Raw genomic sequence first — 27,942 nt, forward strand, 5'->3', positions numbered from 1 at the left:
CCTTAGTAGGCATCGATTCTCCCTGCCTTAGGAAGCAATGCAGACAGGGTGTAGAGTACAGAGAAAGCAACCACCATGCCTCTTCCTTGGGATTGGTAGCTCAGTGTGCAGAATGTAGGCTAGTATACTTGGCATTAACAGGCTAGCAACATATACAGAAGTAGCAGTGAAAAGAGGCAACACTTGCAAGAACTGTTTGCTACCTTGTGCTATGACAAATACCTCTGAAAAACTCACTGCAAGAAGAAAGATGGTCACTTTTCTCAACAGTTTAGTCATAGTACACTGAAGAATGAGCATACTTCTAAATAATGGTTTCAAAGTTGATAGATTTTAATGTTTTATTTTTTTAAATTCATGTAGAATTAACAGGCTTTATCATAAGATAGGACACCTTACATATCTGGAAAGAAGATTTTAATACTGTTGTTATATGTCGTGTTTGCCAGTTCAAGTGGATCTTCTTCACGTACTGCTGCTAGTATTTCCAGTATTTGGCTAAAAGGGAAACAAAAACATTTAATTAGAAAAAGCAAGCCCTGTTACAACATGAGAAGCTGTGACTGAGAAAGAATAGGTAGGGAGGCCTGTCCTCCAGCAAAAGCATTTACTTGCACTTTGAGAGAATCCTTTGCATTGTGGGATGGTACATAAATTGTCTATACCTCCTCAAGGGAAGTAAAGTTTCAAAAAAAGAATACACCTTGAGCCTCAGTGTCTCAAATCAGTTTCAAGCACTAGATGATTCAAGTAATCCCATGAAGTTGAATGGGACAACTCCTTCAAAAGTGTGCACAGACTCTCAACCTCAAACTTATCTTACAGTTGAAGTCACGCCTCAAAAAACAAATGAATATTTCAGAATGTCAAGATACAGTAAACACTGCAAATACTAAATTAAGCCTTACAATTCAAGTTTCCTCCAAAAAACCCAAGTGATTGGGTAAGGTTTTATGAAACACTCCCACTCTGAAACCAGGCTATGTTGGCACTTGAAACCATTTGCCTTGGTTATGATGACCTTTTCACTAAGTCATTCCTAATTGGTGCAGTATTTTATTCCAGTATTAGTCATCACTCTTGCTACTTGTAATTGAATATCATCAGTAAAATTCAGGCACAACACTCTCCCATAATAATTAGTGAGGGGTTTCAATTTAGACAACTGGAAAGTGAGAGGCATAATTCCTGCTTCTTCCCAGCAGCCACAAGGCAAACATTTGTTTTCCCTTGAAACTCTAAAGAAGTGGGCGGAAACCCCCCATTGTCTCCACAAAGTGGAATAAGGAGGCCTGCTTGCTACTTGTGAGTGGGGGGGGGCGTGTTTCTTAGCAGTACAGCACTTTAGTGTTATATACAGCATTCAGCACACAGTTGGTTTATTACAATACATTTATTGCAGCTGGGATCATGCTGGAGGCTTTATAGAAGACAGCTAATGACAACTTTATTTACAAGTTCACTTTGGGTAGTTTCTTAAATCCTGTCTAAAAGAGAATGGTATATGTGTAGATGCCAAATAACCTTTAGAACAACAAATGCTGAATTTTCAAATGAGAACAAGAGGATGGAGGATGTACTACACATCTGTGTGTTTTAGGCTTCCATGTGTGATAAGAGTTGCATACAAGGGTGTATTTTGGTCACATTATCTCCCTCTTCTACAGAACTCTGTTCAAAGAAGCTTTACTCGTCAAAATTTTGCATTCTGTTTAGAGGCAGTAGACCTGTTACAGATGTTGAGGACAAGCACCAGGAGAGGACTCTGTCACTTTTATGCTCTGCTTGCAAGCTTCCCAGAGATCTCCAGCTAGCTACTGTTGGAAACGTGGTGTCTGCTCCACCAGGCCAAATACCCTCAACTACTGGAGCAGCACTTGTCCTAAACAGAAAGCTAAGACAGGACATCTTGGAATGAATGCTTTTCTACTAAGGGTAGACAGGTCTGTCTTGCTAAGTATGCTATTATGTGTCACTTGTTAGCCAGCATTAAACTCTTTTGGCCTGATCCAGCTCAAGTTTGTTATGACTTAAGTGTCATTTAAAGCAATGGAGCTTGAGTTAGTCATGACCAACTCCGACTGAGCTGGGGCCTTGAAAAATATTAAACATTGTACTTACATTATATGACAAGGTTCATTTCGGTCCTTCAGGCAGTATCCCGATTCCCATTTCTTTTTGGTAGGGAATGTGGTCTTAACATATTTTGAGCCAGCATGAGTATTCTTCACTCCGCACCATGGAGCATCTAATGGTTTAAGCAACAGTTCAGAGTGAATAATCTTCTATTAGTTTTATACCTGACTGGCCAGCCTCCACCCCTGTCCAATTCTTTAAAAACATCTAACCCATAAACTATGTTAACATTTCTAGGCTATAAACTGATTTAAAAAGGTTGCTTAGAAGGCCCATTCCAGACTGACAAAGGTTTAGAAAGCAGTCATGGTGGCTTGCATGATGCCCAGCATTACAGAGCCATACTGCTGAGTCCCGGGGCTGATGGAGGCTTATAATACAGTCCTGGCACTGTTCTGAAGCACCAGCTGCAAAAGGGGTGGCTCTGCTATTTCCCCTATTGCTGCAAATGGGGAAAACAACAGAGCTGCTGCTTCCGAACAGTGTCCAGGCTGCCCGAGGAGTCTGCAGCAGCCCCAGGGTGCAGCATTATGGCCCTGTAACGCTGTGCACCATGAAAGCCAGCAAAATTAGACTCAGCCATGGGGGCCTCATCAGTATCTCTAAAATGGAAAGATGCAGTAGACAGTACAATTACATTAGTTCATGCTGCAAGTTGTATGTTAATGTGATTTCTGAAGGACTCACTCACAAGGCTGAAAGTTGTGGTTTGGGCCTTAACATCAAAACTCCCTACTTTCAAATTAAAAGTTTATTAGACTCTGTCTACTCTAGAATTAAGAACTAGTATTATAGTGGCTTAGAAATCTCCTTACATTGTGTCAGATCACTGGCTGAGCAGTACTGCCTACAATGACTGCCGGTAGCTTTTCAGGGTTTTTATCTATCTATCAAATTTGTACACCGCCCCAAACTTTTGTCTCTGGGCGGTTAACAATAGCATAAAACAAGTTAAAAACATATGCAAAAACATAAAAACAATTTAACAATTTTAAAATAAACCAGAGATTAAAACCTAAAAAATTTTAAAAGCTGAGAAAGCTTGGGTGAAGAGGTGGGTTTTCAAGTGCTTTTTAAAAATTGTCAGAGATGGGGAGGATCGTATCTCAGTAGGGAGCACATTCCAGTGTCTTGGGGCAGCAACCGAAAAGGCCCACCCGTCCCTGTGTGGCCACCAGCCGAGCTGGAGGCAACTGGAGACGGACCTCTCCAGATGACCTCAATGGACGGTGGGGCTCATAACGAAGAAGAAGCTCTTAAATTAACAGAAGGGGCTCTTTCCCAGCCTTATCCAGAGATACTAGGGGGCTGAATACAGGAGACGATGTCCTCTACAACTGAGCCAGAGCCCCACCCTGCTGCAACGAATAGCATTCTGTATTTCTTTAAAATATTTATACCCTATCCCTCCAGTACACTACTGCTCAGGGCAGCTCACAAAATCTTATTCATCAGCAAGTGTGGAAATTACCACATTCTTAAGCAGGGTTTTCGGAGATATGCTGAACTACAAGCAAACTCCCTAGAACACATTTCAGTAGTTTTAGGAACTTAGAAAGCTGCCATATACTGAGTCAGACCATTGGTCCATCTAGCTCAGTATTGTCTACACGGACTGACAGTGGCTTCAAGTCAAATGACTTAATTCTTGATAAAGAAAGCTCTTAAGTCCTAGCATGAATATAATGGATGGATTATATTAAAATTATGGGTGTATTACTCCTTTCACCCAGTCTGTAGCAGCTTGACCATGCCGTGTAACAGCCAGTGAACATTGCTCCAGAGCGGGGGGCGGGCGTTGAGGGCAGGAAAATGTCTCTTTAACTGGTGGCAAATTATCCTACTGCAGGTACCTGGAATACTGTACGAGTCAGAGGCACATGAGCCAGTATCCTATGGAGAAGCTGCCCTGCCCCTGCTGCTCATTTGTCCTCTGCACATGTGCAGAGGCCATTTGAGGGATTAGCACCACAGATCTGTGCCATGCTAACACCTCAACGGGCCTCTGTGCATGCGTGGAGACCAACTGAGCAGTGGGGATGAGGCAGCCTCCCCATGGGATGCCGGGTCAGGAGCCTCAGTTCCATACAGCATTCCAGGTACTGGTGGCAGGTAAGTTAAAGAGACATTTTTTCCGCTCTCAGCCCCTGGAGTAGTGTTTACTGTCCATTACTGGTTGAGGAGTAGGTGGGCTGTGCCCTGCTCATTAATGGAGGTAACTTGGTAGCTCTGCTCTACCTTGCTAAGAGATGGAAGTGCCACCAAGTGACTGTGCATATGCCCCACTGAGTCACCCAGTATTGAGGTAGAGGGACTGGATGTAGGGGCAGGCCGTGTGCTCTTCCCTATGCATCCTGGCCTTCCCAAGGCAAAGATAGGGCTAGCTCTGTTCACTGCTTATTCTGACCCTCAGCAAGAGCTGCATCATTTTTTATAGAAACCTTGGGGCAACACCTAGTATTTCTAGGATGCTCATAACCCATGCTGGATGAAAAGGTATCACTATACTAGAAGTATAATGGCTAACATCCTAAGACAGGTGTGCATGCACAGCAAAGGATGCACACATGAAGCTGAGTGAAGCAGTATGGGTGCCTGGATGAGGTGATTTGAGGAGATCTTTATCTCCCCTTCCCTCTGAAGTATTCTGCCACCTGAAAATATGTCGAGGGCTGTGTGATCCTTGGGGATATAAGTTTAGGTGGCACAGAGCGCTTCAGAGGGGAGACTGGCAAGGCACTTGTCCCAAATTAGCGCCTGTGCAGCTTTACTTTGGAATGCAGCAGCAGCTGCCCATGTGCTTCCTCTGCTGCACATGCACCGCATTTGGATGCTGGCCAGTGTGACCAAGGGGATGGAGCTGGCTTTCAAATATAACATTTTAAGGAAGTTTTTCTTCCTTAAGTGAAAAGATATCCTGATATTAAGAGGTATTGTTCCTAATTATGTTTGGAGCCTGTTTCACTCTCTTTGTAGGCTATCCTAAGAACATAACACTGCCCAGAATCTTTGGAGTGGGTGGTATATTAAATGTTTCTAATAAATAAATAAATAAATAATAAATAAGAACAGCCCTGCTAGATCAGGCCCAAGGCCCATCTAGTCGAACATCCTGTTTCACACAGTGGCCCATCAGATGCCACTGGAAGCCTATAGGCAGGAGTTGAGGGCATGCCTGAGGTAAACTTACATTCAGTCACTTCTGTAAAGATGTGTTTTCTCAAAATGACAAGCCAAACAGACCCTAGTTTCTAAAACAGTTTGAAAAGGGCATAATTCTGATAGCACAATGCAAAAGACTATTTCACCAAAATAGCAGCTTACCTGTCTCTAGCATTAATCTTTCATTGGGAATAGACCTCACTGCTTCTAAGTTGGCTTCTGTTTTCAGTGAACTAGAAACAAAATTAAAATATTACTTTGAATACAAAGGGCTGCTATGGCTTCTTAAAAGTTGTATGGTTTCATATAGAAGGAAAAACAAGAGTCAAGGAGCAATCTGTATGCCCCACTCCAATAGATCTGCAGTCACCAAAGCTGTGAATTTCCAACTCAATTGATAGCAGACAGGACAACCACTTATTCAGTTTTTAAAACATGTATGCTAAGAAGTAACTCCATAGGATTGAATGAGGTTTACCTCAAGAAAGTGTGCATAATCAGTGGTAGCCCAAGAGTTCAGTATGTCTGAGGCAAGGTGGCAAATGACACCCCACCCCGCCCCCCACATGCACACACCCCTCCAACCTCCATCTCCTCTTCTTTTTCTTTGCAGCAGCGGCAATAATGCACAGGCAAGCACATCTGAACATACGCACACGTATCCCCCCACACCCCACAGTTTCTTTTTTCTAGTGTGCTTTTCCACACTGGCTAGGATGTGGACAGCTGCCACATCGGCTGGACTCAGTGTGTGCCCCCTCCATCTCCTCTCATACACTGCTGGGCTGGATAGGAAAAGGGGCATGGAGTAGAAAAGGAAATGTCAAAAGGAAAGTAGAATATGGTGATGCGTCTCCTGTACTTGATGCCTCTTTCGACATCTCCTCTTCTCCTTCCTCCTGTTTCTCAGTACCAGCTCAATGGTGCATGCGGGAGATGGAGGAGGATGCACATTGACTCAGGAAGCAGCAGGAAGTGCTGCCACCGCACAGGAGGAAGACGACAAGGAGGAAGACCGCCTCGCAGTTACTCTGTGCTGGTGAAAGGCTGCTCTGATGGCAAAAGGCATCCTGCGACCCGTTGGCACCTCAATCTGCCACTTGAGGTGGCCACTTTATCTCATGGAAGGGTGGCACAGGATTGCAAACTTACTTCATCTGGATTATGACACTATACAAAAGCCCAACTAAGGCTGAAACCTTAGAAACTGTATGTACATGCAGTTACATACAACTTCCCCTTAATTAAAAGAAGGCGCCCAAAAGCAGCTGTGGGAGGCTGCTGGCTAAGCAGAGAAGGGGCAATAATATGACTTAAGCCTTTCCCCCACAGCCTGTTTTTCCTTTCCCTGCAAGCTTGCCTCTTTGGATTGGGAACTCTTGCACAGAGTGCTTTTAAGACAAACGTCTTTGGCTATGCGCATGATTCCCAGACCTGCATTATTATTATTATTATTATTATTATTATTATTATTATTATTATTATTATTATTATTAATTTATTATTAATTTCTTGTTTACACAGTCAGACAGGTGTTATTGACTGGTTTGTTTTATCCAGACATTGAGTCCTTCCCAAGGACCTGGGATGCCAGAATTTTATCATCAGTACTGTTGGTTATTATAGATATCGTCGCAAAATATAGGCTGTTCCCAGTAAAACTGCTTTTTGTAATTGGCTGATGGTGATTTCTGTGGCCCCTATGGTGTTGAGGTGCTCTTCAAGGTCTTTTGGAACTGCACCCAGGGCGCCAATTACCACTGGAATTATTTTGGTCTTTTTCTGCCACAGCCTTTCCATTTCAATTTGTAGATCTTTGTATTTGGTGATTTTTTCTATTTCTTTTTCTTCTATTCTGCTATCGTCTGGTATTGCTATGTCGATTATTTTGACTTGTTTTTCTTTCTTCTCGACTACAGTGATATCTGGTGTATTGTGTGGCAGATGTTTGTCTGTTTGTAGTCGGAAGTTCCATAATATTTTTACATCTTCATTTTCTTCAACTTTTTCAATTTTATGGTCCCACCAATTCTTGGCTACAGGTAGCTTGTATTTTTTGCAGATGTTCCAGTGTATCATCCCTGCTACCTTGCCATCCCTTTCTTTGTAGTCAGTCTGTGTGATCTTCTTACAACAGCTGATCAGGTGGTCCACTGTTTCATCTGCTTCTTTACAAAGGCGGCACTTGCTGTTTGTTGTGGATTTTTCTACTTTTGCTCTTATGGCATTTGTTCTTAGTGCCTGTTCTTGTGCAGCCAGTATTAAACCCTCTGTTTCTTTCTTCAAGTTGCCATTCTTAAGCCATTGCCAGGTCTTGGTGATGTCTGATTTTCCATTTATATTCTGCAAATATTGACCATGCAGGGGCTTATTTCTCCATTTTTCTGCTCGGTTCTTGACTTGTTCTTTCTTGTAGGCCTGCTTTGTTTCATTGGTGTTGAATAGTTTCTTGTTCTTGACCATTTGAAGTGCATCTTCTTCACTGTCCTTGATATATTCTTCAAGGCCTCTTTTCTCCTCCTCTACTGTTTGATGGACTTGCAGCATTCCTCTTCCACCTGAGCTGCGAGGGAGGTAGAGCCTATCAACATCACTGCGGGGGTGCAGAGCATGATTGATGGTATTATTTTCCTGGTCTTACGATCTAGCGTCTCTAGCTCAGCCTGGGTCCAGTCTATTATTCCTGCAGTGTATCTGATAACAGGTATAGCCCAGGTGTTTATGGCTTGTATGGTGTTCCCGCCATTGAGTTTGGACTTGAGGATTTTTCTAACTCTCCTGATGTATTCACTTCCCATTTTTCTTTTAACTTCAGTGTGTGCGATGTTATCAGCCTGGAGAATGCCCAAGTATTTGTAATGTTCTTTCTTTTCCAGGTTCTTGATCTTGCTTCCATTGGGCAGTTCTATTCCTTCTGTTTTTGTTATTTTTCCTCTTTTCATTATTAATGCAACACACTTGTCTAGTCCAAACTCCAGTGCTATATTGCTACTGAATATACGGACAGTGTTTAGCAGTGATTCGATTTCTGACTGGGACTTTCCATACAACTTCAGATCGTCCATGTACAGCAGATGGTTGGTTTTACTTGATGTTTTAGATGTTTGGTATCCGAGGCCTGTTTTGTTTAGTATTTGTGAAAGTGGGGTCATGGCGATTACAAACAATAGAGGGGATAGTGAGTCCCCTTGGAAAATGCCTCTTCTAATGCTAACCTGTCCAAGTGCCTCGCCATTGATTTTTAACTGTGTACTCCACATGCTCATTGCTTTTTAAATAAATATCTGAATGTTTTTGCTGACACCAGTTGTTTCTAAACATTTTAGTATCCATGTGTGAGGCAATGAATCGAAGGCTTTCTTGTAGTCAATCCATGCAACACTTAGATTGGTTTTTCTTCTCTTGCAGTTTTCTAAAATCATTTTGTCAATCAGCAGCTGGTCTTTTGTGCCTCTGGTGTTCGGGCAATTTCCTTTCTGTTCAACTGGAAGCTGTTTGTTAGTTAATAAGTGTTGCATCATTTCATCTGCTATTATTCCAGTTAATAATTTGAACATGGTTGGCAGGGAGGTTATTGGTCTATAATTACTTGGAACTGCACCTTTTGCTGGGTCTTTCATGATGAGATGAGTTTTCCCAGTTGTTAGCCATTGTTCAATATCACCTCCTTGCAAAATGTGATTGAACTGTTTTGATAGTTGTTTATGAAGGCTTGTTAGGTGTTTAAGCCAAAAGCCATGCAGTTCATCGTCGCCTGGCGCAGTCCAATTTTTAATTTTCTTTGCTCTTTCACTTATTAATTCTGGTGTTATTATTAGATCTTGCATTTGTTGGTTACATTTTTGACCTCTTTCATCCAGCCTGCTTTTTTATTATAATCTATTGTATTGTCCCATAATTTCCCCCAGAATTGCACTGTTTCTTCTTTATTTGGTGTTTCTAGGTTTCTTGCAGTTTCTCCTTCTATGCTTTGGTAGAAACGTCTCTGATTCAACTGGAATTGGAGATTCTGCCTGTGTTGTGTAATTCTGGCTTCATATCTGCTAATCTTCTTTGACACTGCTGTTATTTGCTGCTTTATTATTTCCAGGACTTCTCTAATTTTCCTTGAATCTAGGTGGTATTTTTGGATCAGATACTGTTTGGTGTTTTCATTCTTCAGCTTCTTGTCTTTCATATCTTTCAATTTACTAGCATCTGATCTAAGCCTGGAGATTTTATTTTCTAATCTAATCTTCCATTTAGGTGATGTACTGCTTTCTTTTTTGACAGGTCCACTGATCTTATATCCGAGCTCTTGTGTTGTTATTGTTGCTGCACTGTACATTAGTTGGTTTGTTTCTTGCAAATTATTGGTTGTTATTTCTGCAAGTGCAGCATTGACATCTTTTAATGCCTGAGCAAGTTGTTTTTTGGCAACTGTTTTTAGAGATGGAAGTCAAACCCTGGTGGTTCATGTGCTCAGTTATTTTTTGCTTTAGTTCTTGTTGCTTTTCTGTTAAATGGCATTTGGGTTTTTGAGGTGAAGGCAAAGGGGAGGTTGCCTGGTTTTGATTTTGAAACAGTTCAGCAACAGTGGCATCCTCGATTTCCAACACCTCCTCTACCTGCGCCTGAGCAACTTCTTCAATTGGTGATAATTCTTCTTCCATATCTTTAGCCTGTGTTGCTCTTTGCAGTTCTTCCAGCTCAACTCCTGTGAATACTTTATTTCTTATTATGAATCTTCTCTGGTCTGCTAGCCTTTGTTCTGTTATTTCTGTGTCTGGATGCTTCTCTTTCCAAATTTGGTACATTCTTTTTAAATAACCTCTTCTAGTTGGACTAGACTTGTAATAGCAGATCATTATTTCCTTGTTGGCATTTTTTGTATATTTTTTTCGGTTAAGCGACGTTTCTTCCAGTAACTTTGCTGTCTCCAGCCCTGGTTGCTCAACTGAAGATCCTGAGTCCTGTTGCCCACTTGCCACCAGATGTCCAGGGACTATAGCATCTGGCGCGGTCCTTGTTGACCCGGGCGACGACCGATCCGTATAGATTTATTAAAGTTACGTCTCACCATATTGTTGATGGGAGAGGCACTCTTTGTCTGGCTCCTCTGGTGAGACCTGTCCAGTATGGTTGGACCTCTGGCATAGCTCCCACCTTCATCAGAGCACACAAGCCCCACAACCACGCCAAGGTAGTGCCTCACTGGGGGTATTATTATTATTATTATTTTATTTTTACATTTATATCCCGCTCTTCCTCTAAGGAGCCCAGAGCGGTGTACTACATACTTGAGTTTCTCTTTTCACAACAACCCTGTGAAGTAGGTTAGGCTTAGAGAGAAGTGACTGGCCCAGAGTCACCCAGCTAGTTTTATGGCTGAATGGGGATTTGAACTCAGGTCTCCGCGGTCCTAGTCCAGCACTCTAACCACTACACCATAGTCAGAGCCAATGTGCTTAGGATTGAGTTTTTGGCAATGCCACACTACTGACAGCTACTTGCTGGACACTGAATCCAGCAATGTCCAGAATTTAATCTATTGTCATACTTCAGAATGATCAAAGTGAACTTGCAACTCAAACGCAGTTCATCAGCTATGTATGGAGGCCTACCAGGAGCTTGGATAAACCTTCCTGTTTTTGTTTCCTGCCTGTGTTGTGTGTCGTGTTGTGGCCTAGCAAACCCCTGGCATGCCACAATACATGGCTGATAGGCTTTGCTCACATTGGCGGATCACAAATTCCTCATGTTTCGTTAGAAGAATCCATCTCAATTTAAAATGAGCTTTTACAGTTCAGCCATCATACTTTGAAAACAACTTACCAACCATTTATTCCTATATACAGATCCAACTCAATGAGAGCTGCTGCTTCTTCTTTGGTGCCATCAAAAGAGTGTACCTGTAAAAGGTGCCTATATGTATTTATCAACATAGGTTAAAAGAACATGAGTTTTAGTTTTAGTTTTTTGCCACATAGCCATTTTTGTTGAGCTTTTTGAATGGCATTTGGCAGCAATGTACGTACTCAACTTTTAAGAAGTTTTGTCAGCATAAGCAGGGTAAAAGCCAAGCAATAATGCATATGGTACACAGCAGTTTTGAGGGTTTTTTTGGCAACCTGATCTACAAGTCACTTAGGCCAAAGTACTTGATTTAATTGAATTAGTAGATGATAATGGAATTGGCAGCCTAATTCAAGGGGTCAGCATTCCATCTCAAGTGTATGGAAGCAAGGAGTCACACTTACGAATCTCTCCACTGGCCCTAAGGGAGTCAAACCAAATCCACAGTGCTGGTGTCACAGGTTGGGCCCATGTCCACCCAAAGACCCACCCAGGATCTGGCGGCCTCCTCTGTGGTGAAGGAACTGATATAAAACAATATGAAGTTGCATGGTTACAATTTATTTAATTCTCGGTGTGACTTGTGCAGCAACTCCTCCTCTTCCATCCTCCCCACCAGCCAATTGACTTTTTCTAGGCCCCTGAGATAGCACAGGGGCCTTGTGAGAAAGCTAGTGGCTTTTGAGAGGGAGAGGACTTAAGAGTCAGCGCCAAAGGCTGCTGACAGGTGTAGGCTGCAGATTTTCCTTGGCTTGTGGTCTTAAGGTTTTTGTTGTTGTTGTTTGGGGATGAAGAATGAAAAGCACCAAAGAAAAACAACTGGTTTTATAACACAAAAACAATGACACAACATCATGACTAAATGTATGTTTTGCACTTACCACGCCACCCACACACCTCTCTCTGTTTCGTCTCATGATATCTGTGCAAAAGGGGAAGGTTTTGATTTTTAAATCCTAGGGAATTTACTTTTGTTCTGTTTTTCCATTTCTGAAGTGCTTTTGATTTTCTAAACAAAACTCACCTATGAATTCTGGATGTGAATTCCTACAGTGCAGAAACATTGGTAATTTTGTTTGCTCAGATAGATCAAATTGTTTTTCAAAATATCTGAAAGGAAACAAATAAATAAAAATGGTATGTAGCCATGTTAATCCATAAGAAAAACCCCAAAGCAACCGTCTCATAATACCATTATCTGGACTGGCCAAAAGACAAAATCTTGAGCAAGATTTTGAGTTGTCCAGAACTTGTAATCAGGTTGGATAGTAATCAAGAAAGACAAAGAAAGAGGGGAGTTGGGCCTGATGAAATAACGGGTCTGTAGTGTGTAACAATAGAAAGATGGAATCAGGAGGACTTAAATACTTCCATTCATTTAATGGAGCAGTAGCCATAGAACACCTAAAAGGCACAAGGTGTTGGAAAAGAGTGGAATATTTTGTTTTGTTTAATAAGAGATGGGGACACAATCCTGCCAGAGCAAAGTACTTTTAAGTCTCCTTTATTTCAATGGAAGAATTAAGCATGGACTTAATGATCTCCCTTGAAGTAGACAAGACTCAAAAGTGCTTCACAATGGCACAATCTGGTCTTGCCTTCTGCATTTTTCACACATATGGAAAAGGCCAGAGCTGATATAAAGCAGGGGTGGGGAACCTTGGCCCTCCAGCTGTTTTTGAATTACAACTCCCATCATCCCCAGCCAATTGTGGCTGGGGATGGTGGGAGTTGTAGTTCAAAAACAGCTGGAGGGCCAAGGTTCCCCACCCCTGATATAAAGCATTCATACAATACCCTCCCACAGGTTCAACCATTTGCACACATATCCCACACCTACAGGCACAGGCTGCAGTACCCAATGAAAGCTGCTGCCCCCATGCTATAGAGCAGGGATAGGCAACGCACAGCTCTCCAGATGTTGCTGAACTACAACTCCCAGCAATTTATTGCAGCTGAGGATGATGGGAGCTGTAATCCAGGAACATCTGGAGAGCCCCACGTTGCTGACCCCTGCTAGAGAGAGTCCTGGACTCTGCAGTATCTTTGGTTTAACTCAGATGCTACATTGGAAGCTCCTGGAAACATCCGAAAGCTACCATTATGCCTGGATCATGTGGAGAGTCTATACACTGTGGGAATCACCAAAGTAGCAAGTGGCTTTCAGACATCATACAAAAACCCGTCAGTGATCTACATCTGGCTGCTAAACAGTTCAGGATAAACAGAACATTTCTGCTCAAGTCTTTTTTAAAAAGCAAAAAATAAAATAAAATCCTACCTTCCTAAGACTTTAGACTAGCACACAGCCTAAAAAGGAGTCCTAGAAATTCAATGGCTGGTCTTACTAGGTCTTCTATAAGCTATCATCTTCTATCGCCCTTCTTCCCTTCTATCACCACTCCAAAATGTGAAAAGCAGTGTCTTATTTATAACAAGAGACTGTGTTAGCATATTGTGATGTGCAAATGACAGGGCGAATATTACAGAATCATGGTTTACCTTTGAATTGTGAAAGAACCCTAGCTAACTGTGCTGCCATGACTGATGCTGGTTCTCTCCCTATACAGAAGGGCATAAATATAATTCACATAAATTGTCAGAATTGTTTTATGACTTGCCATCACAGATGCAAATATTTGATTTCTAGAAAACAAATGAATGATTTTAGATATGATGATTTCAGACAGATCCCCTGTCGATATTCTCTCTAACAGGGATTCCTGGAAGTTGTTGACTACAAATTCCAGAATCTCCAAAGGAAAAGCTATTGCAGCTGGGGATTCTGGGAGTTGTAGTCAACAACATCTGGGTATCCCTGTTAGAGGGAACACTGACCCCTGTGTCCAGGGGCATTATGCCTCTTGATACTCAGATGACAGAGGCAAAGAAGAAGTGGCCATCACACTCATGTGCTGCTTGTGAGCACCCAAAGGCATTAGGCTGCCTGCTGTTGAAAACAATGCTCAACTAGATGGGACTTTTGTCTGATCCCCATGGCAAATCTCACATTCTTATCATGACAGTATTCCCTACACAATAAAAATAACCCACTTTGTGTGTGACATTATTGTTGTTTCCTCTTTGGTTCCTTGCTTTTGCTCCTAGTTAACCTTCTTTCCATTTCCCTTACGGCTTTTCTTGGTCAGCCTGCTTCCAAGTAAAGATGTCCATCCCAGTATTTAATACCTCTTATATTCTGTACCAATAGAAGCCAGATTCTGGGACAGGGACAAGGACCATCGCTGCCTGCTGACACACACACACACACACACACACACACACACACACACACACAGCCCCAAGGAAATGTTGGAAAGGGAAAGAGGATAGCCTTACTCAAGCAAACTGTGGGATGGGGAATTCCACCCCCTATCATGCCACCTGACAGATGTACCTGCTACTTGAGAAAGAGACCTTAGCCTTACCTGTGAAGAGTTCTTTTTCTCCATAATTGGAGCCCATCCTTAACGACAGAGTTGTGTACCCAGCATGCCGCAGGAACAGACCATCAGTTATCACAGCAAACGTCCGATATCAGTAGGCAGAGCCCTCTCAACTCCAGTTCTGGACTGTCAAGTGGAAGGATGCCATGGATGCCATTTTATCTAGAGAGAGCTAGAGAAGAACTCATAGGAAAGTTAAAATACAGATGCAGAGGAAAACACAGGAAGGACTGATCACCCTGGGAGTTGACCACCACTGCTACTGGCACCATCCCGAAAGTTAACAGCTCTCCAGGTACTGAGACAAATATCCTAAAATATTGTGGGAGGGCCAGATGGGCCCCAATTACGGCAAAAAAGAACCCTTCACAGGTAAAGCCAAGGTCTCTTTTCCCACCGTAATTGGAGCCCATCCTTAACGATAGGGACATACCCAAGCCTGCATAACCAACAGTATTGGGAGGAGGAAACGGATTTTATACTACTTGTTGGAGAATTGTGTGGCCCCAGGCTGCTTGCTCCAAATGGAAGGAAAAAATCTTGTCGTGTTGAATGAAGGGGGTGATGGATGACCATGTTGCTCCTTGGCAGATAATTTGAAGGGGAGTGTTTACCAAAAATGCCGCTGAGGTGGACGCACTTCTGGTGGAATGAGCTGTGATTCCTTGGGTTACTGGGATATGCAGTGATTCGTATGCTAAGGCAATAGCTCAGCGGATCCATTTTGACAGTGTGGTCTTGGATACTTTGTTTCCCAAGGAGGCAGGTAGGAAGGAAATGAAAAGAGAATCAGACTTCCAAAATGTTTTGGTCCTTCGAATATAAATTCGCAGTGCTCTGCAGACATCTAAGCTATGACATTGCTTTTCTTTATCATGAACTGGAGAGGGACAGAATGATGGGAGGATTACTGATTGAGATCTATGAAAGGAGGAGTTTACTTTAAGGAAGAACACTGGATATAATCTGAGAAGGACAGTGTCACTTTGGAAAACACACAGCTCTTTGCGAACGGAGAGGGCAGCCAGTTCCAACACTCTACGAGCTGAAGTGACTGCCACCAGAAAAAGAACCTTGTACGACAGGACCTTAAGAGATGCGGAGTGCAGGGGCTCAAACGGGGCCTGAGTAAGGGTATTAAGGACCTTGGAACCTTATTCAGGTTCCAAGAAGGAAACCTATGAATAGCTAGGGTGGCCAAATTATTAGCCCCTTTTAAGAACTGTCTGATGTGAGAATGGATTAGTGTCGAGTCAGGGTCATTGATGTCTAGGTCTGGCGACAATGTGGATGTCTGTCAATGGAGGGTTTTTGGACGAAGGCCCAACTCTACACCCAATTGTAGAAAATTCTGGTACTCCAGCCATGGTAGGAATGAATCCCTTCCTTCTAGCCCAGCAGGAAAATGCTATCCATGTGGCCTGGTATATCCTGGTAGTGGAAGGACGTCTAGAAGCTAAGATTGCGTCCTGTACTTTGGAGTCATATCCCTGGAGAGTCAGGGACGCCTGCTCAATGTCCATGCATTGAGTCGGAGCCAATCCAGGTTAGGGTGAAAGACTGGTCCTTGGGATAGGAGATCCCAGCGTTTTGGCAGATGCCATGGAGAATGGATGGAGAGCAAGACTGGGTTGTCAAACCATGGCCATAGTGGGGTCACAAGGATGAGTGCATTTTCTTTGTGGAGCTTTCAAATGACTTTTGGTATGATAGCTATCAGAGGGAATGCGTATAGGAATCCGTTTGGGCAGTGTGACAATAGAGCTTCTATTGCTTCTGCCTGTGGATGTGTGAAGCGGGAGAAGAACCTTGGTAATTTACTGTTGTGGCTGGTCGTGAATAGGACTAGTTTCTGACATCCAAGAATCTTGGTCATCAAGTGGAAGACCTCCAGGTTGAGTGACCATTCCACTGGGTCAATCCTTTGGTGAGTGAGCCAGTCTGCTCTCTGGTTGGCAGAACCGCTCAGATGTTCAGCCGTAATTGAGTGTATGTTCCTCTCTGCCCATGTGAATAGGAGAGTGGCTTCCATCATGAGTGTCCTTGATCTTATCCCGCCTTGGTTGTTTACATGAGACATTGCTGCCACATTTTCTGTTTTGACCAGAACATGGCAGTGTCTGATGAGTGGGAGGAAGTGGATTAGTGCCAGACAAATGGCTCTCAGCTCTAGTAGGTTGATTGTCTGCTTTTGTTCCCATGGACTCCATATGCCCTGAGTGAAGTGGTTGAGGCAATGAGCCCCCCATATCAAAAGGCTGGCATCCATGGTGATGGTCATCCATGATGGGTAATGAAGAGGAAAGTCCTTTCAGGAAGGCTGTGGAGCATCATCAGCAAAGGGACAGGTGGAGGTGGACAGTGATGGAGACTTCCTGGTGGGTGCGGGCCATGATTTGGTCTTGGTAGAGAAGAAGGCACCATTGAAGGGCACTGGAGCGCCATCTGGCCTAAGGTGTGCACTCCAGGCAAGATATCATGGATCCTAGAAGTTGAGCCAATATTATTATTATTATTATTTTACACAGTCAGACAGGTGTTATTGACTGGTTTGTTTTGTCCAGACATCGAGTCCTTCCCAAGGACCTGGGATGCCAGAATTTTATTGTCAATTGTTATAGATATCGTCGCAGAATATAGGCTGTTCCCAGTAAAGCTGCTTTTTGTAATTGGCTGATGGTGATTTCTGTGGCCCCTATGGTGTTGAGGTGCTCTTCAAGGTCTTTTGGAACTGCACCCAGGGCGCCAATGATCACTGGGATTATTTTGGTCTTTTTCTGCCACAGCCTTTCGATTTCAATTTGTAGATCTTTGTATATGGTGATTTTTTTCTATTTCTTTTTCTTCTATTCTGCTATCCCCTGGTATTGCTATGTCGATTATTTTGACTTGTTTTTCTTTCTTCTCGACTACAGTGATATCTGGTGTATTGTGTGGCAGATGTTTGTCTGTTTGTAGTCGGAAGTTCCATAATATTTTTACATGTTCATTTTCTTCAACTTCTATTATTCTCCATATTATTATTATTAATAATAATAATAATAATAATAATAATAATAATTTGATTTCTAGACCGCCCTTCCAAAAATAGCTCAGGGCAGTTTACACAGAGAAATTACAAGCAAATAAGATGGATCCCTGTCCCCAAAGGGCTCACATTCTAAAAAGAAACACAAGATAGACACCAGCAACAGTCACTGGAGGAAGTACTGTGCTGGGGGTGGATAGTATAAGGTCCACTGATAACTGGCTCAATACTGTCGATGTAAGCTGGAATATCTTCTCCCTGTGGCTGGTTGGTAATGAGATTAGGCCCGCTGAGGTGTCGAAGATGGCTCCTAAGTGGTGTAATCATTGCGTCGGGAGTAGATGGCTCTTCTGGTGGTTGACTACAAAGCCATGTGACTGGAGTAGAACGAGGGTTCTCTGTATGTCCTTCTGGGCCTGCTGAAAAGACGGTGACCTGATAAGGAGGTTGTCCAGAAAGGGGTGGATATGAATAGCTTTTGTACGCATGTAAAGAGAACCAGAAGGGCATAGCTCTGTATTGAAAGTGAATGTTGTTGACGCAGAAGAGGAGGAAGCGGTGATGATTGGGGTGAACTGGGATCTGAAGGTAAGCTTCTGAAAGGTCTATTGATGACAGACACTCCAAGTCCTCCACCACTTCTTTGATGGTATGTAGGGATTCCATCCTGAACAACTTCTTGAGGATGTGTTGATTCAGGGCCTTGAGGTCCAGGACTGCCCTCTACATCCCATCCTTTTTTGGAACCAAAAATAGTACTGAATATATGCCCTGACATAAATCTGTCAATGGGACATACTCCACTGCCTGGATTTGGAGAAGATGTAGAAGTGCCTGATGCATATGTTGACGTTAGGCTGGTAGCTTGGAAACTAGATTGGAGATGAACCGCCTTGGTGGAATTGAGGAAAATTCTAGGGAGAGACCCTCAGAGAGGGTTTTTAACACCCAACAGTTGGAGATTATCCTTGTCCAGGCTTTTGCAAATTTTAAGAGTCTGCTTCCGACCAGTTGGGAGTTCTTCTGGAATTGAATTCCTGTTGTTCTGGAATGAATTGCTTGTAGAATAGTCTGGTTGTCTGAAGGAAGAACAAAAGGAAGAAGAATTTCCTCTAAAAGGTCTACGTGAGTCAACTCTAGACAATAGCATGGCCTTCTTTTTATGCTTTATCTCTTAGTGAGTCTCCGAACAGTTTGGCGCCCTTGAAGGGGGTAGAAGCCAAATTTAGTTTTTATTTTGAATCAACTTTCCAATATTTGAGCCACAAACATCTCCTCACTGCTACTGCCGAAGAGTTATAGATCTAGATGCATGCTGTATACAATCTAGATTAGAATCTGCCATAAAAGCTGCCGCTTTAGCCATCTTATTGATGTCTTGGCGGAGTTTTGTGTTTTCAGAAGGTACAAGTTGTGATAATTCTTTTGCCCACACCTCTGTGGCCCAGGCAAAAATGGAGCTGGCAACTGCAGCCTTGATTACTGTCGCTGAAGCATTGTGAACTTTTCTTACAAGAAATTTGCTTTTGTCTTCTGGGATTTTAAATTGTTCCTCCCCTTTCTTATGCATAATTGTTCCCGAGACCAATTGGGTGACTGGTGTATCTACCACTGGCGGAGCGAGGAGTGTGGCAATTTCTTGTGGCAATGAGTACAATTTGCTGGAAAATAGAATAGCAGGTTTGTGTGCAAAAGAGGCAGCCCATTCAGCTAGCATGGTGGAATGGAAAAGTGGAGGAAATGGTACTGAAGGAGAGGAGACTGAAGTAGAAGGGAAGACTTTTTCATCTAGCCCCTGAGTACTGGTAGGGTTTTCCAGGGTGGCTACTGCATTAATAGTTCTCCTCGCCTTTGCTAAGAGGACTAGAAATTCAGTGGCTTGAAAAAGGCGGTTAGAGTTAGCTGTCTGTGGGGACGTTTCCTCATCGGAGATCTCTCCTTCCTCAGACTCTGAAGTAGGGTTCTCGGGAAGGATAGGTTGAACAGGAGCAAGAAGAACAAAATTAGGAGCTGACGGGGGGCGGGGGTGGTTTCAGGATGCAGAGGAGAAGGATGATCAATTGGATTGCCCCGTGGGCGGGGCGACGTTCTTTTAGGAATAATGTCCTGAGGGGAGGAAGACAAAGACTGTAGGCACCGTTTGCAGGAACGGCTAGGTCTGGGTATGAAGCGTCCTCTCTCTCCCTCTGGGATGGCTTTTCGGGCAGGGCTGAAGTCTGGGAAAGAAGAAAGAAAGGGTTTGGAAGGAAGTATAGGTTAACAAGAAGGGGAAGGGGGTCCCGAGGGGAGAGAGAAAAGTAAGGACTGAAACTCCCTGACAATAAACTCTTTTAGCCATTTAGAGGTATCTTGAGATATAGGAGGGTCAGATTCTGCTTTTGTGCCTGTAATCGCGGTACTCATGACTGGAGTAGGGGCTGGCCCCACAGGGATAGTGGTAGGTGTGCACGTTACTGATCATGTTTGCTCTGGTACGGCTGTTGGTGCTGGGTAGGCTGTGGCGGGAGCGGGATGGCTGGTTCCCCCCCCCCCCACATGTGTGCCAGAGAGTAAAATCACAGGTGAGGAAATGGCACACATCTCTGCTGCTTTCGGTTTCACACCTTCAGCATGTAGTTGTGGTGAAGGAATGAGGTGTGGCTGTCTTTGCTGGCAGACCACTTAAAACAAAAGGCATTCACTCAGTCTCCCAATTGGCAATGTTTGTTTTTTCCTTTGCTTTCACAAAGGTGTGAGCCTCATCAAGAAGTGTGTGCTTTGTTTTCTTTTTTGGAGGAACTTTAGCAGGGTTGGCTGTAGCCACGGGAGAGGAAGGGGGGGCAGTGAGGCACCTTTGTTAGAGGGAGACATGGAGTGGGTCTGCTTTTTCTTTGGCTGCAGCTGAGGTTGTTGGAGTAGTGGGGCTTCTGAAGTGGGAACCTCAGACAGGGAACCCATCAGGGCTTCAGCCACTTGGGAGGGATCCATAGATGGGGGAATAAGTCCCAAAGTAAATAAGGAAATTTAAATTCAAAGTTCCAATCAGCCAAATCAGTAAATGAAAAAAGTGTTTGAGATTTAGAAAAAATAATGGAAAAAGACTCCCTTCCCACTCCCGTACAAAGGAAGAGGTGGGGGAAGGCTAGATAGAGGAATAGAAAGGACAAGCCTGAACAACGCAGAAGGATAAAAGAACTCTCCTCTAGTAGCTGTTTCCTGAAGCGATACAGGAACAGAACTGGAATTGAGGGGGCTCCGCTTACTGATATCGGAAGTTTGCTGTGATAACTGACTGTCTGTTCCTGAGGCATGCTGGGTACACAACCTTATTGTTAAGGATGGGCTCTGATTATGGCGGAAAAGATCCATGCCCCATTCCCAGCCATTATATTTAATGATTATATTGTGCGTACGCACATGCACAAAAACAATGAATTGGGGACCAATACACTGGCAGCCATTGAAGCAACAAAGAATGGTGTGGGGCAGAGTGGTGGGAAAACAGTCTTAGAGGGCTTTCTGGAGAGGCTGGTGTTTCTGTTGTGACCAATACGCTGTCTATGCAAGAACAGAAAAACAGCTGCTGCTGTGTCTTGACTTTTTTGCCTTTTTTACATGTATGAAAGAAAACTGTTGCCTCATTTCAAATGAATGTCACTGAGAAGATCCCAATTGAAAAAGCAATGCTGTAGGAAAAATTCATAAATTATAAAATGTATTTTATGACCAGTAGATCTCTTACTTGAGCTGTGTATCTTTGGGGCAGAACTGTAATCTGTCAAAATCTGCAAGAAGAAATAATTGATTGGTTTTCAAAATAACATGCCAAGGCAAGACAATACTCACAAACCAGCCGGCGAATACTTACCCAGGCCACACTCCCCAACGGCTATGACCTTCCCTTTATTTTTCTCAGCCAGACCTTGTAACTCTGATAAGTATTGGTCAGGGTTACCCTGTTCAAATTCTCCACAGCGGGTAGGATGGCAGCCAACCGTACTGTAAAACATGCCTGAAAACAAATGCCATGAGATTTTAATTATTATTTCTGCAGCGCTATCAACATATGTGATGTGCTGCAGCATAAGTAAAAACAAGAAGACAGTTCCCTGGCCAAGGAACTTGTCATCTAGTAAGAGTGGGAGCAGGAGGGGCTCCTCAGAGGTAGAGCACCCGCTTTGTATGCAGAAGGCCCCAGGTTCAATCCTGGCATTTCCAGGTAAGCTTGGAAAAGACCCCTGTCTGAAACCCTGGTGAGCTGCTGCCAGGCAGTGTAGACAATAATGACTGACTCAGTATAAGGCAGCTGTTTGAGAGCCAAAGGCGATAAAGGTTGAATGAGAGCACAGGCTGTACGTAGATTTGGGTGTGAAGACTGGGAGAGTCAGCAAGGGCTTCATGGGAAAGAAGGAAGAGATTACGAGAGAGAGAGAGAGAGAGAGAGAGAGAGAGAGAGAGAGAGAGAGAGAGAGAGAGGACACCATGGAGATGCTTTGGAACAAAGTTAATGTAAACTCCATACAATATCAGTATACACTTTAGTGAAACTTAAAACAACTTCTAAATTAACCTAATTGTTGAATCAAATCGTTCTTGTTTTGGTCTGCAGTACAAGCTGTCACACTTTCATGCCTTGTGAAACTAGCCTTAGACTGGCACTAGGGATGTGCAAACCGGCCCGGGGGTTCAGAGTCGAACCGAACCCCCACCCCACCCCTGCGTGGTTCTGTCCAGTCCGGTACCAAACCCCCGCCCCGGCTCGCTTAAAATAAATAAATAAATAAATAAATTTAACTACCTTCTTCCCCTTCGGGGGGCTTCCTATTGACCATGGATATGTGTGTGTGTGTGTGTGTCCGCAAACGTTCCCCTGCCCCCCCCCCATCAGCCTCTAAAATCACCACTGCGGCCCGCAGGAGTGTAATTTTTTGGCCCGTTCGGGGCTCCACAAATCAGCGTGGCAGCCATTTTGGAGGCCACTGCGCATGCGCAAATGGCCTCTGTGAGGCCTGGCATGGCCCAGGGCCTCGCAGAGACCATTTGCGCATGTGAGGCGGCCATTTTTTAAAAAATTAGAAAAATGGCTGCCGGAAAAAATGGCCGCCACGCACACACAAATGGCCTCCGAGAGGCCCTGGGCCATGCCAGGCCTTGCAGAGGCCATTTGTGCATGTGCAGCGGCCGCCAAAATGGCTGCCGCAATGATTTATGGAGGCTCGAAAGGGCCAAAATATAACACTCTGGCGGGCCGCGGCGGTGATTTTAGAGGCCGGTGGGTGGCAGGGGAACATTCACGGAACACCGCCCCCCCCATAGCCTATAGGAAGCCCACCGAAGGGGCAGAAGGTAATTAAATTTATTTTAATTTAACTGGGCCAGCTGGTTTCGTGCACACCCCTAACTGGTACAGCTTGTCATGGGACAGCATGACAACCAGTTAGTGGGCAGATGGTTACATGTATTCTGTTAAGACCCCAAAACAACATGCCATCCAACCAATCATCTCTGTAAATTTACTTAGCATGAATGAACTAGTAGGGGTGTGTAAGTTTACTTACCTTGATTGATTTTTGTCCTTTACTTAAATAAAAAGCTAGTTGTATCCAAATGTGTCATTGTGCATGTGGAACATAGGGATGTGTATGAAACTGATTTTGCATTTTGTTTTGAGCTCTAAACAAAAGGCAGTCAGCCAAAACGTTAGTCAAAACAGCAGCTGACCCAGTTGTTTCAGTGGAACAAACCTTGGAATGTTTTGAGTGTTTCAGCCATAGGGAACAAGGGGGAAACCTTGGGTAGCTCTTAAGGACACCAAAGTGGATTAGATGGTAGGGCATGATGGATGCTACCTACCACCAACCTACAAAAGAAATGGGCAAGCAGGCAATTCTAAACAAATGTTTAACCTTTCTCCAAAACCCTCATAGAATCGCAAGGCAATCAGAACCCAGTGCCAGAAAACCAATCAGCAAGGGGAAAACAGGCCTCCAAAATGGTGTTCAAAACGTTGAAACATTTCAAATTGAAATGGGGTTGTTGAAACATTTTGATATCGGAATGTTTTGCACATTCCTAGTGGAAAGTATCTTCTGCTGTTTTACAACTTGTGCAATGAACAAGGACTGTGAAGCGGAATCCAAAATTGTCCTTCCACTTGCATAAGAGTTTGCACTAGCAGAAGGAGGGAAACTGCTACAGAATCTACGTATCAGAACACTGCTTGAGCTCTTCCAATAGCACTGAGCAAGCATTTGTGGAACAGAACCAACAGCTATTTTCCTTTTACTTGTGGTTCTCTGGATCCAGCTCTCAGATTCCACCAGTATGCATTGGTTCTGTTCATGCTAAAGGTGAAGGGAAGCAAAAGCACTGAATTTAAGCTGTAAGGGAACACATACCATTTGTTTGTGCCAGTTGCAGTGCATCTTTACTGTCTTGCAAATTTCCACCCGTAATCATAAACTGGAACAGGGAAAGAAACATTTACCATAAATGCTTGTTTCAGAATGTCACCATTAATTTATATTCCTGAAAACACATTTATTAAGACCCCATTCTAAAACGATTGCCATTTAAAACGACCACGTGTGAACCTTTTAAAAACAAATTACCTTTTTAACACCAGTTTTGACCGCTCTGTCCACTACATCCAAGAAGTCATCTGCACAGAAATGTACAATTAAAATCCATATTTTAAGGCATCTTTATGGACCAATCTATTTCTGTGGCCCTTTGTTGTTTCTGGAATGGAGCAGCTCTTGCAATTCCCTTCTTTTGCCTGTAACTTCACAGTAGTAGTGGTTTATCTTGCACCACCTCCAATAAATAATATGGATACCTCTAAGAAAGAAATATCACTCTGCTTCTCAAAGCATATGCAGTCTAACCCCACTGAAGCATCCTATTAGTGATATTCCACTAAAGTGACTTGAGGATTGAGATTTTTTCCTTGATAAAAATATTTTTGTTATGAATTTGAGGCAAGGAAGGGTAATAGAAGGATCTAGTTTTGATAACTGCCTTTGTGTTGTGATGTAGCCCTGAACCTTTGAGATGGGGCTGTCAACACATAAAGTCAACAAAAAAAGAATTACCTTGATGTTTTTGAGTACCTCTATATAAGCCTCTGAACACAGGATCAGTTAAGTTAACACCAATATCTAAAAAAAGAAAGGTAATAATTAATAATTTCTATATGAGCACCTAGAAATGCACACAGGGATGATTGTGCTGCACAGAATATGAACTGCAACAATGAATTAAGTACCTTTGCAAGTTCTGGCCTCATGGCAATTGCTATGTGGTGCAAGAACATAAAAAGAGCCTTGCTGGATCAGACCAAAGGTCCATTTAGTCCAACATCCTGCTTCCCACAGTGGCCAACTAGTAGGGGTGTGCACAATCCAAAAGTCACAATTTGGTTTGAATCCGGATCAAATTCAAACCGAACCACACATTGCTGAACTGGTTTGGTCAAAACAACCAGCTGGTCTGTTTGACCGAACCAGTTTGGCAGTTAGAGTGGCTATACTGTACTTGTAAAGGGGAATCTGGTGAGGATTCCCCTTTACAAGTAAAGGAGTGGGGGTCCCGAGAAGCAATAAGGGGTGGGGGGAGGGGCGGCAGAGGTAGTTAAAAGGTCTTACCCGCACACAGCATGTTGACCGACACCACTGCTTGCCCCATTTGATGCAACCCATAGTGTGCGCTATAATAGGAGAGCTGGAGAGGAGGTGCTGGTCTTGTGGTAGCAAGCATGACTTGTCCCCATAGCTAAGCAGGGTCTGCCCTGGTTGCATATAGCAATAGCAATAGCAATAGCACTTACATTTATATACCGCTTTATAGCCGAAGCTCTCTAAGCGGTTTACAATGATTTAGCATATTGCCCCCAACATTCTGGGTACTCATTTTACCGACCTCGGAAGGATGGAAGGCTGAGTCAGCCTTGAGCCCCTAGTCAGGATTGAACTTGTAACTTTCTGGTTACAGGGCGGCAGTTTTACCACTGCACCACCAGGGGCTCATATGAATGGGAGACTTGATGTGTGAGCACTGCAAGATAGTCCCCTCAGGGGATGGAGCCGCTCTGGGAAGAGCAGAAGGTTTCAAGTTCCTTCCCTGGCTTCTCCAAGACAGGGCTGAGAGAGATTCCTGCCTGTAACCTTGGAGAAGCGCTGCCAGTCTGTGAAGACAATACTGAGCTAGATAGACCAATGGTCTGACTCAGTATATGGCAGTTTCCTATGTTCCTAATACCCCTTTTAGCAAGCTGCCCACATGGCAGTGGCGTGCCTCCATGCATCCAGTTGCCCTTTTCTGCACTTTTCCCAGTCCATCAATGCCCTTCTTTAGATGGGGCAATCAGAACTGTAGAAAACATTCCAAATGCTGCTGCACCTTAGTTTTGTATAAGTGCATTGCAATACTGATTTTTAAAAATGTAAATGCAGTGAAACTGGATTATCTAAAAGAGGATCTCTAAGGCCCTGCTATATGTGGTCAAGGGTCTATCTAGGTTAGCAACAGGCAACTGGAGACCAAATCCAGCATAGTCCCTGATCCCAAGGAACCCTCCTGAGACCCACTATTATGCATCTCAGCCACTTTCCCCCAAGCTAAGTTACAGACAGAGGGCTGTCCCCAGAAGCCCTTACAAAGTTGTCCCCTTAAGGATCTCATGAGCAAGCACACACATATAAGGGAGGTGGAAGGAGTGTTGCAGTGTGCAGGGAGGACAAATTAACCATACAATGCTCTTTCATGGAGACACATTCAGTCAGCAGCGAACCATCAAGTGAGAAATCAATAGGGCATGAGCGACCAAGGCTGTAGTTAGCAGCTATTGCAATCACTGATGTGGGTGGGAGATCGCTGAGAGGGAAACCACAGACAGAACCGGTCGAGTGAATCCACTTGTTAACAAAATCTCCCTCTTCTTCAGAGATTTGAGAAGGTGGTTGCACAACAGGCCGGGTTTCAGTCCGATAGAAGAGGCACAGCCACCCAGCGAACAGGACTCTTAAACATGGGTCCCCAGATGTTGGTGGACGTCTGCAACTCCCACAACATCTGGGGATCCAAATTTGAGAATCCCCAAGCTACGCGCTTTAGCTGGAAGTCCTCCTGACATTCGTGGGACTTCCTTGTGAGCCATTTGGGATCGGGCCGTTCCTCGAAAGGAAGCCCCCCACGAGACTCCCTGAAGCCGTCTTCCCAGCAGACACACGCGTAGCGAGTGGCTCGAGAAGATGCGCACGGCCGCCAGCCCTCCCACGGGGAAGGCTGTCTCGAAAACAAGGCCACGATCCTAAACCCACGGCTTGCTGGCTGGGGAGAAAGCCCTCCTGAAACGAAGGGGGCTGACTTCTGAGTAAAGGCGCACAGCGGCACCGCTTCCCCGGAATGGGCCTAACGGAGGGGCCGCCAGCAGCAGCAGCCCCTGTCAGGAGCCGGGCCGGGGCCCTCTCCTCCGGCGCACCCCCCGTCGCCCAGGCAACAACCCTCACGCGCCGGCGGCCCCGCCCTCACCAATGAACTTGAAGCGGCTCATGATGACGGCAACCGAGGCCCCCGCGCGCGCCGCTCGCTCTCCTGTCTCGTGCGGCCCATAGAGGTAGAGGAAAAAGACAAGCTCTACCCACAGACCTCACTTCCGGCTTCCATTTGAAACACGCCCTATTCGGGTTAGGGGTCCGCTCTGTCGTCTCCACCGTCCTCGGTCTCCATGATCTTGTTTAGTGGTATCCGGTTTCCACAAGCATATCCAAACGTAGTGTGCAGCTGCTAGAGTCACAAATATACGGTCTAGCTTCCGATTTGCCCTAACTTTTTCGTTTTATGTCTTCTGATGGGGGGGGGGGGCAGAGACGTCGCCAGAGAAAAGAAAAAGTTGCCTCGGAAAGTAAATTCCCGTCAAATTGCAACTCTGTCCTCAGGCGTTCAAACGGCAACCGGCTGCGCTTTTATGGTTTCTCTGCGACTGGGCCGAGGACTGGGGTCTCGAAGAAAACTTAGAGCCAGTGCGACGTAATTTTCGCCATCAGATTTTTGTTTTCGGTACAGCTTAGCATAATCAAATGCACTGTCTGCAGCATGCTCCCCATGATCAAAGGAAGCAGCTTTCTGCTCTCTGCTCACAACTCCTAGAAAATTTTCTTTTCTTCTTCAAAACAGGAAGAAAATCCAAAGTTTACAGAAAAGCATAAGATTTTGTTGCATATGTTATTTTGCAACGAAACTACTCATAGAAAGAGGGAAGGGCTACAATGGTGTATTTTAAGGCAGAGAGTATTAAATTATTAAATACAATGGTGTATTTGGGTGCCTGGAGAGCTGGCAAAAAGAGAGCATAAA

At 44.0% G+C, this 27,942-nt stretch overlaps 1 protein-coding gene across 5 annotated transcripts; it reads right to left on the minus strand.

Moving 5' to 3' along the window:
• Window positions 1-312: 312 nt before the first annotated feature.
• Window positions 313-27,273, minus strand: TATDN1 (TatD DNase domain containing 1). Of its 5 annotated transcripts, none has more exons than XM_053244414.1 (12): window positions 27,118-27,273; window positions 24,681-24,746; window positions 24,198-24,247; window positions 23,985-24,048; window positions 21,455-21,598; window positions 21,329-21,371; window positions 12,158-12,243; window positions 12,015-12,055; window positions 11,113-11,189; window positions 5,461-5,531; window positions 2,122-2,248; window positions 313-498 (listed from the first exon to the last, which is right to left on the minus strand). In XM_053244414.1, the coding sequence occupies exons 1-12, from the start codon at window positions 27,137-27,139 to the stop codon at window positions 396-398; spliced, it is 894 nt and encodes a 297-aa protein (XP_053100389.1). In that variant the 5' UTR covers window positions 27,140-27,273; the 3' UTR covers window positions 313-395. The 5 variants fall into 5 exon arrangements, with proteins under 5 accessions (XP_053100389.1, XP_053100393.1, XP_053100391.1 ...); XM_053244418.1 differs by lacking the exon at window positions 27,118-27,273 and adding an exon at window positions 26,954-27,046; XM_053244416.1 differs by lacking the exon at window positions 27,118-27,273 and adding an exon at window positions 26,907-27,034.
• Between the last annotated feature and the right edge of the window lie 669 nt (window positions 27,274-27,942).

This window comes from Hemicordylus capensis, chromosome 4, assembly GCF_027244095.1.
Source record: "Hemicordylus capensis ecotype Gifberg chromosome 4, rHemCap1.1.pri, whole genome shotgun sequence".
Lineage (NCBI taxonomy): Eukaryota > Metazoa > Chordata > Lepidosauria > Squamata > Cordylidae > Hemicordylus > Hemicordylus capensis.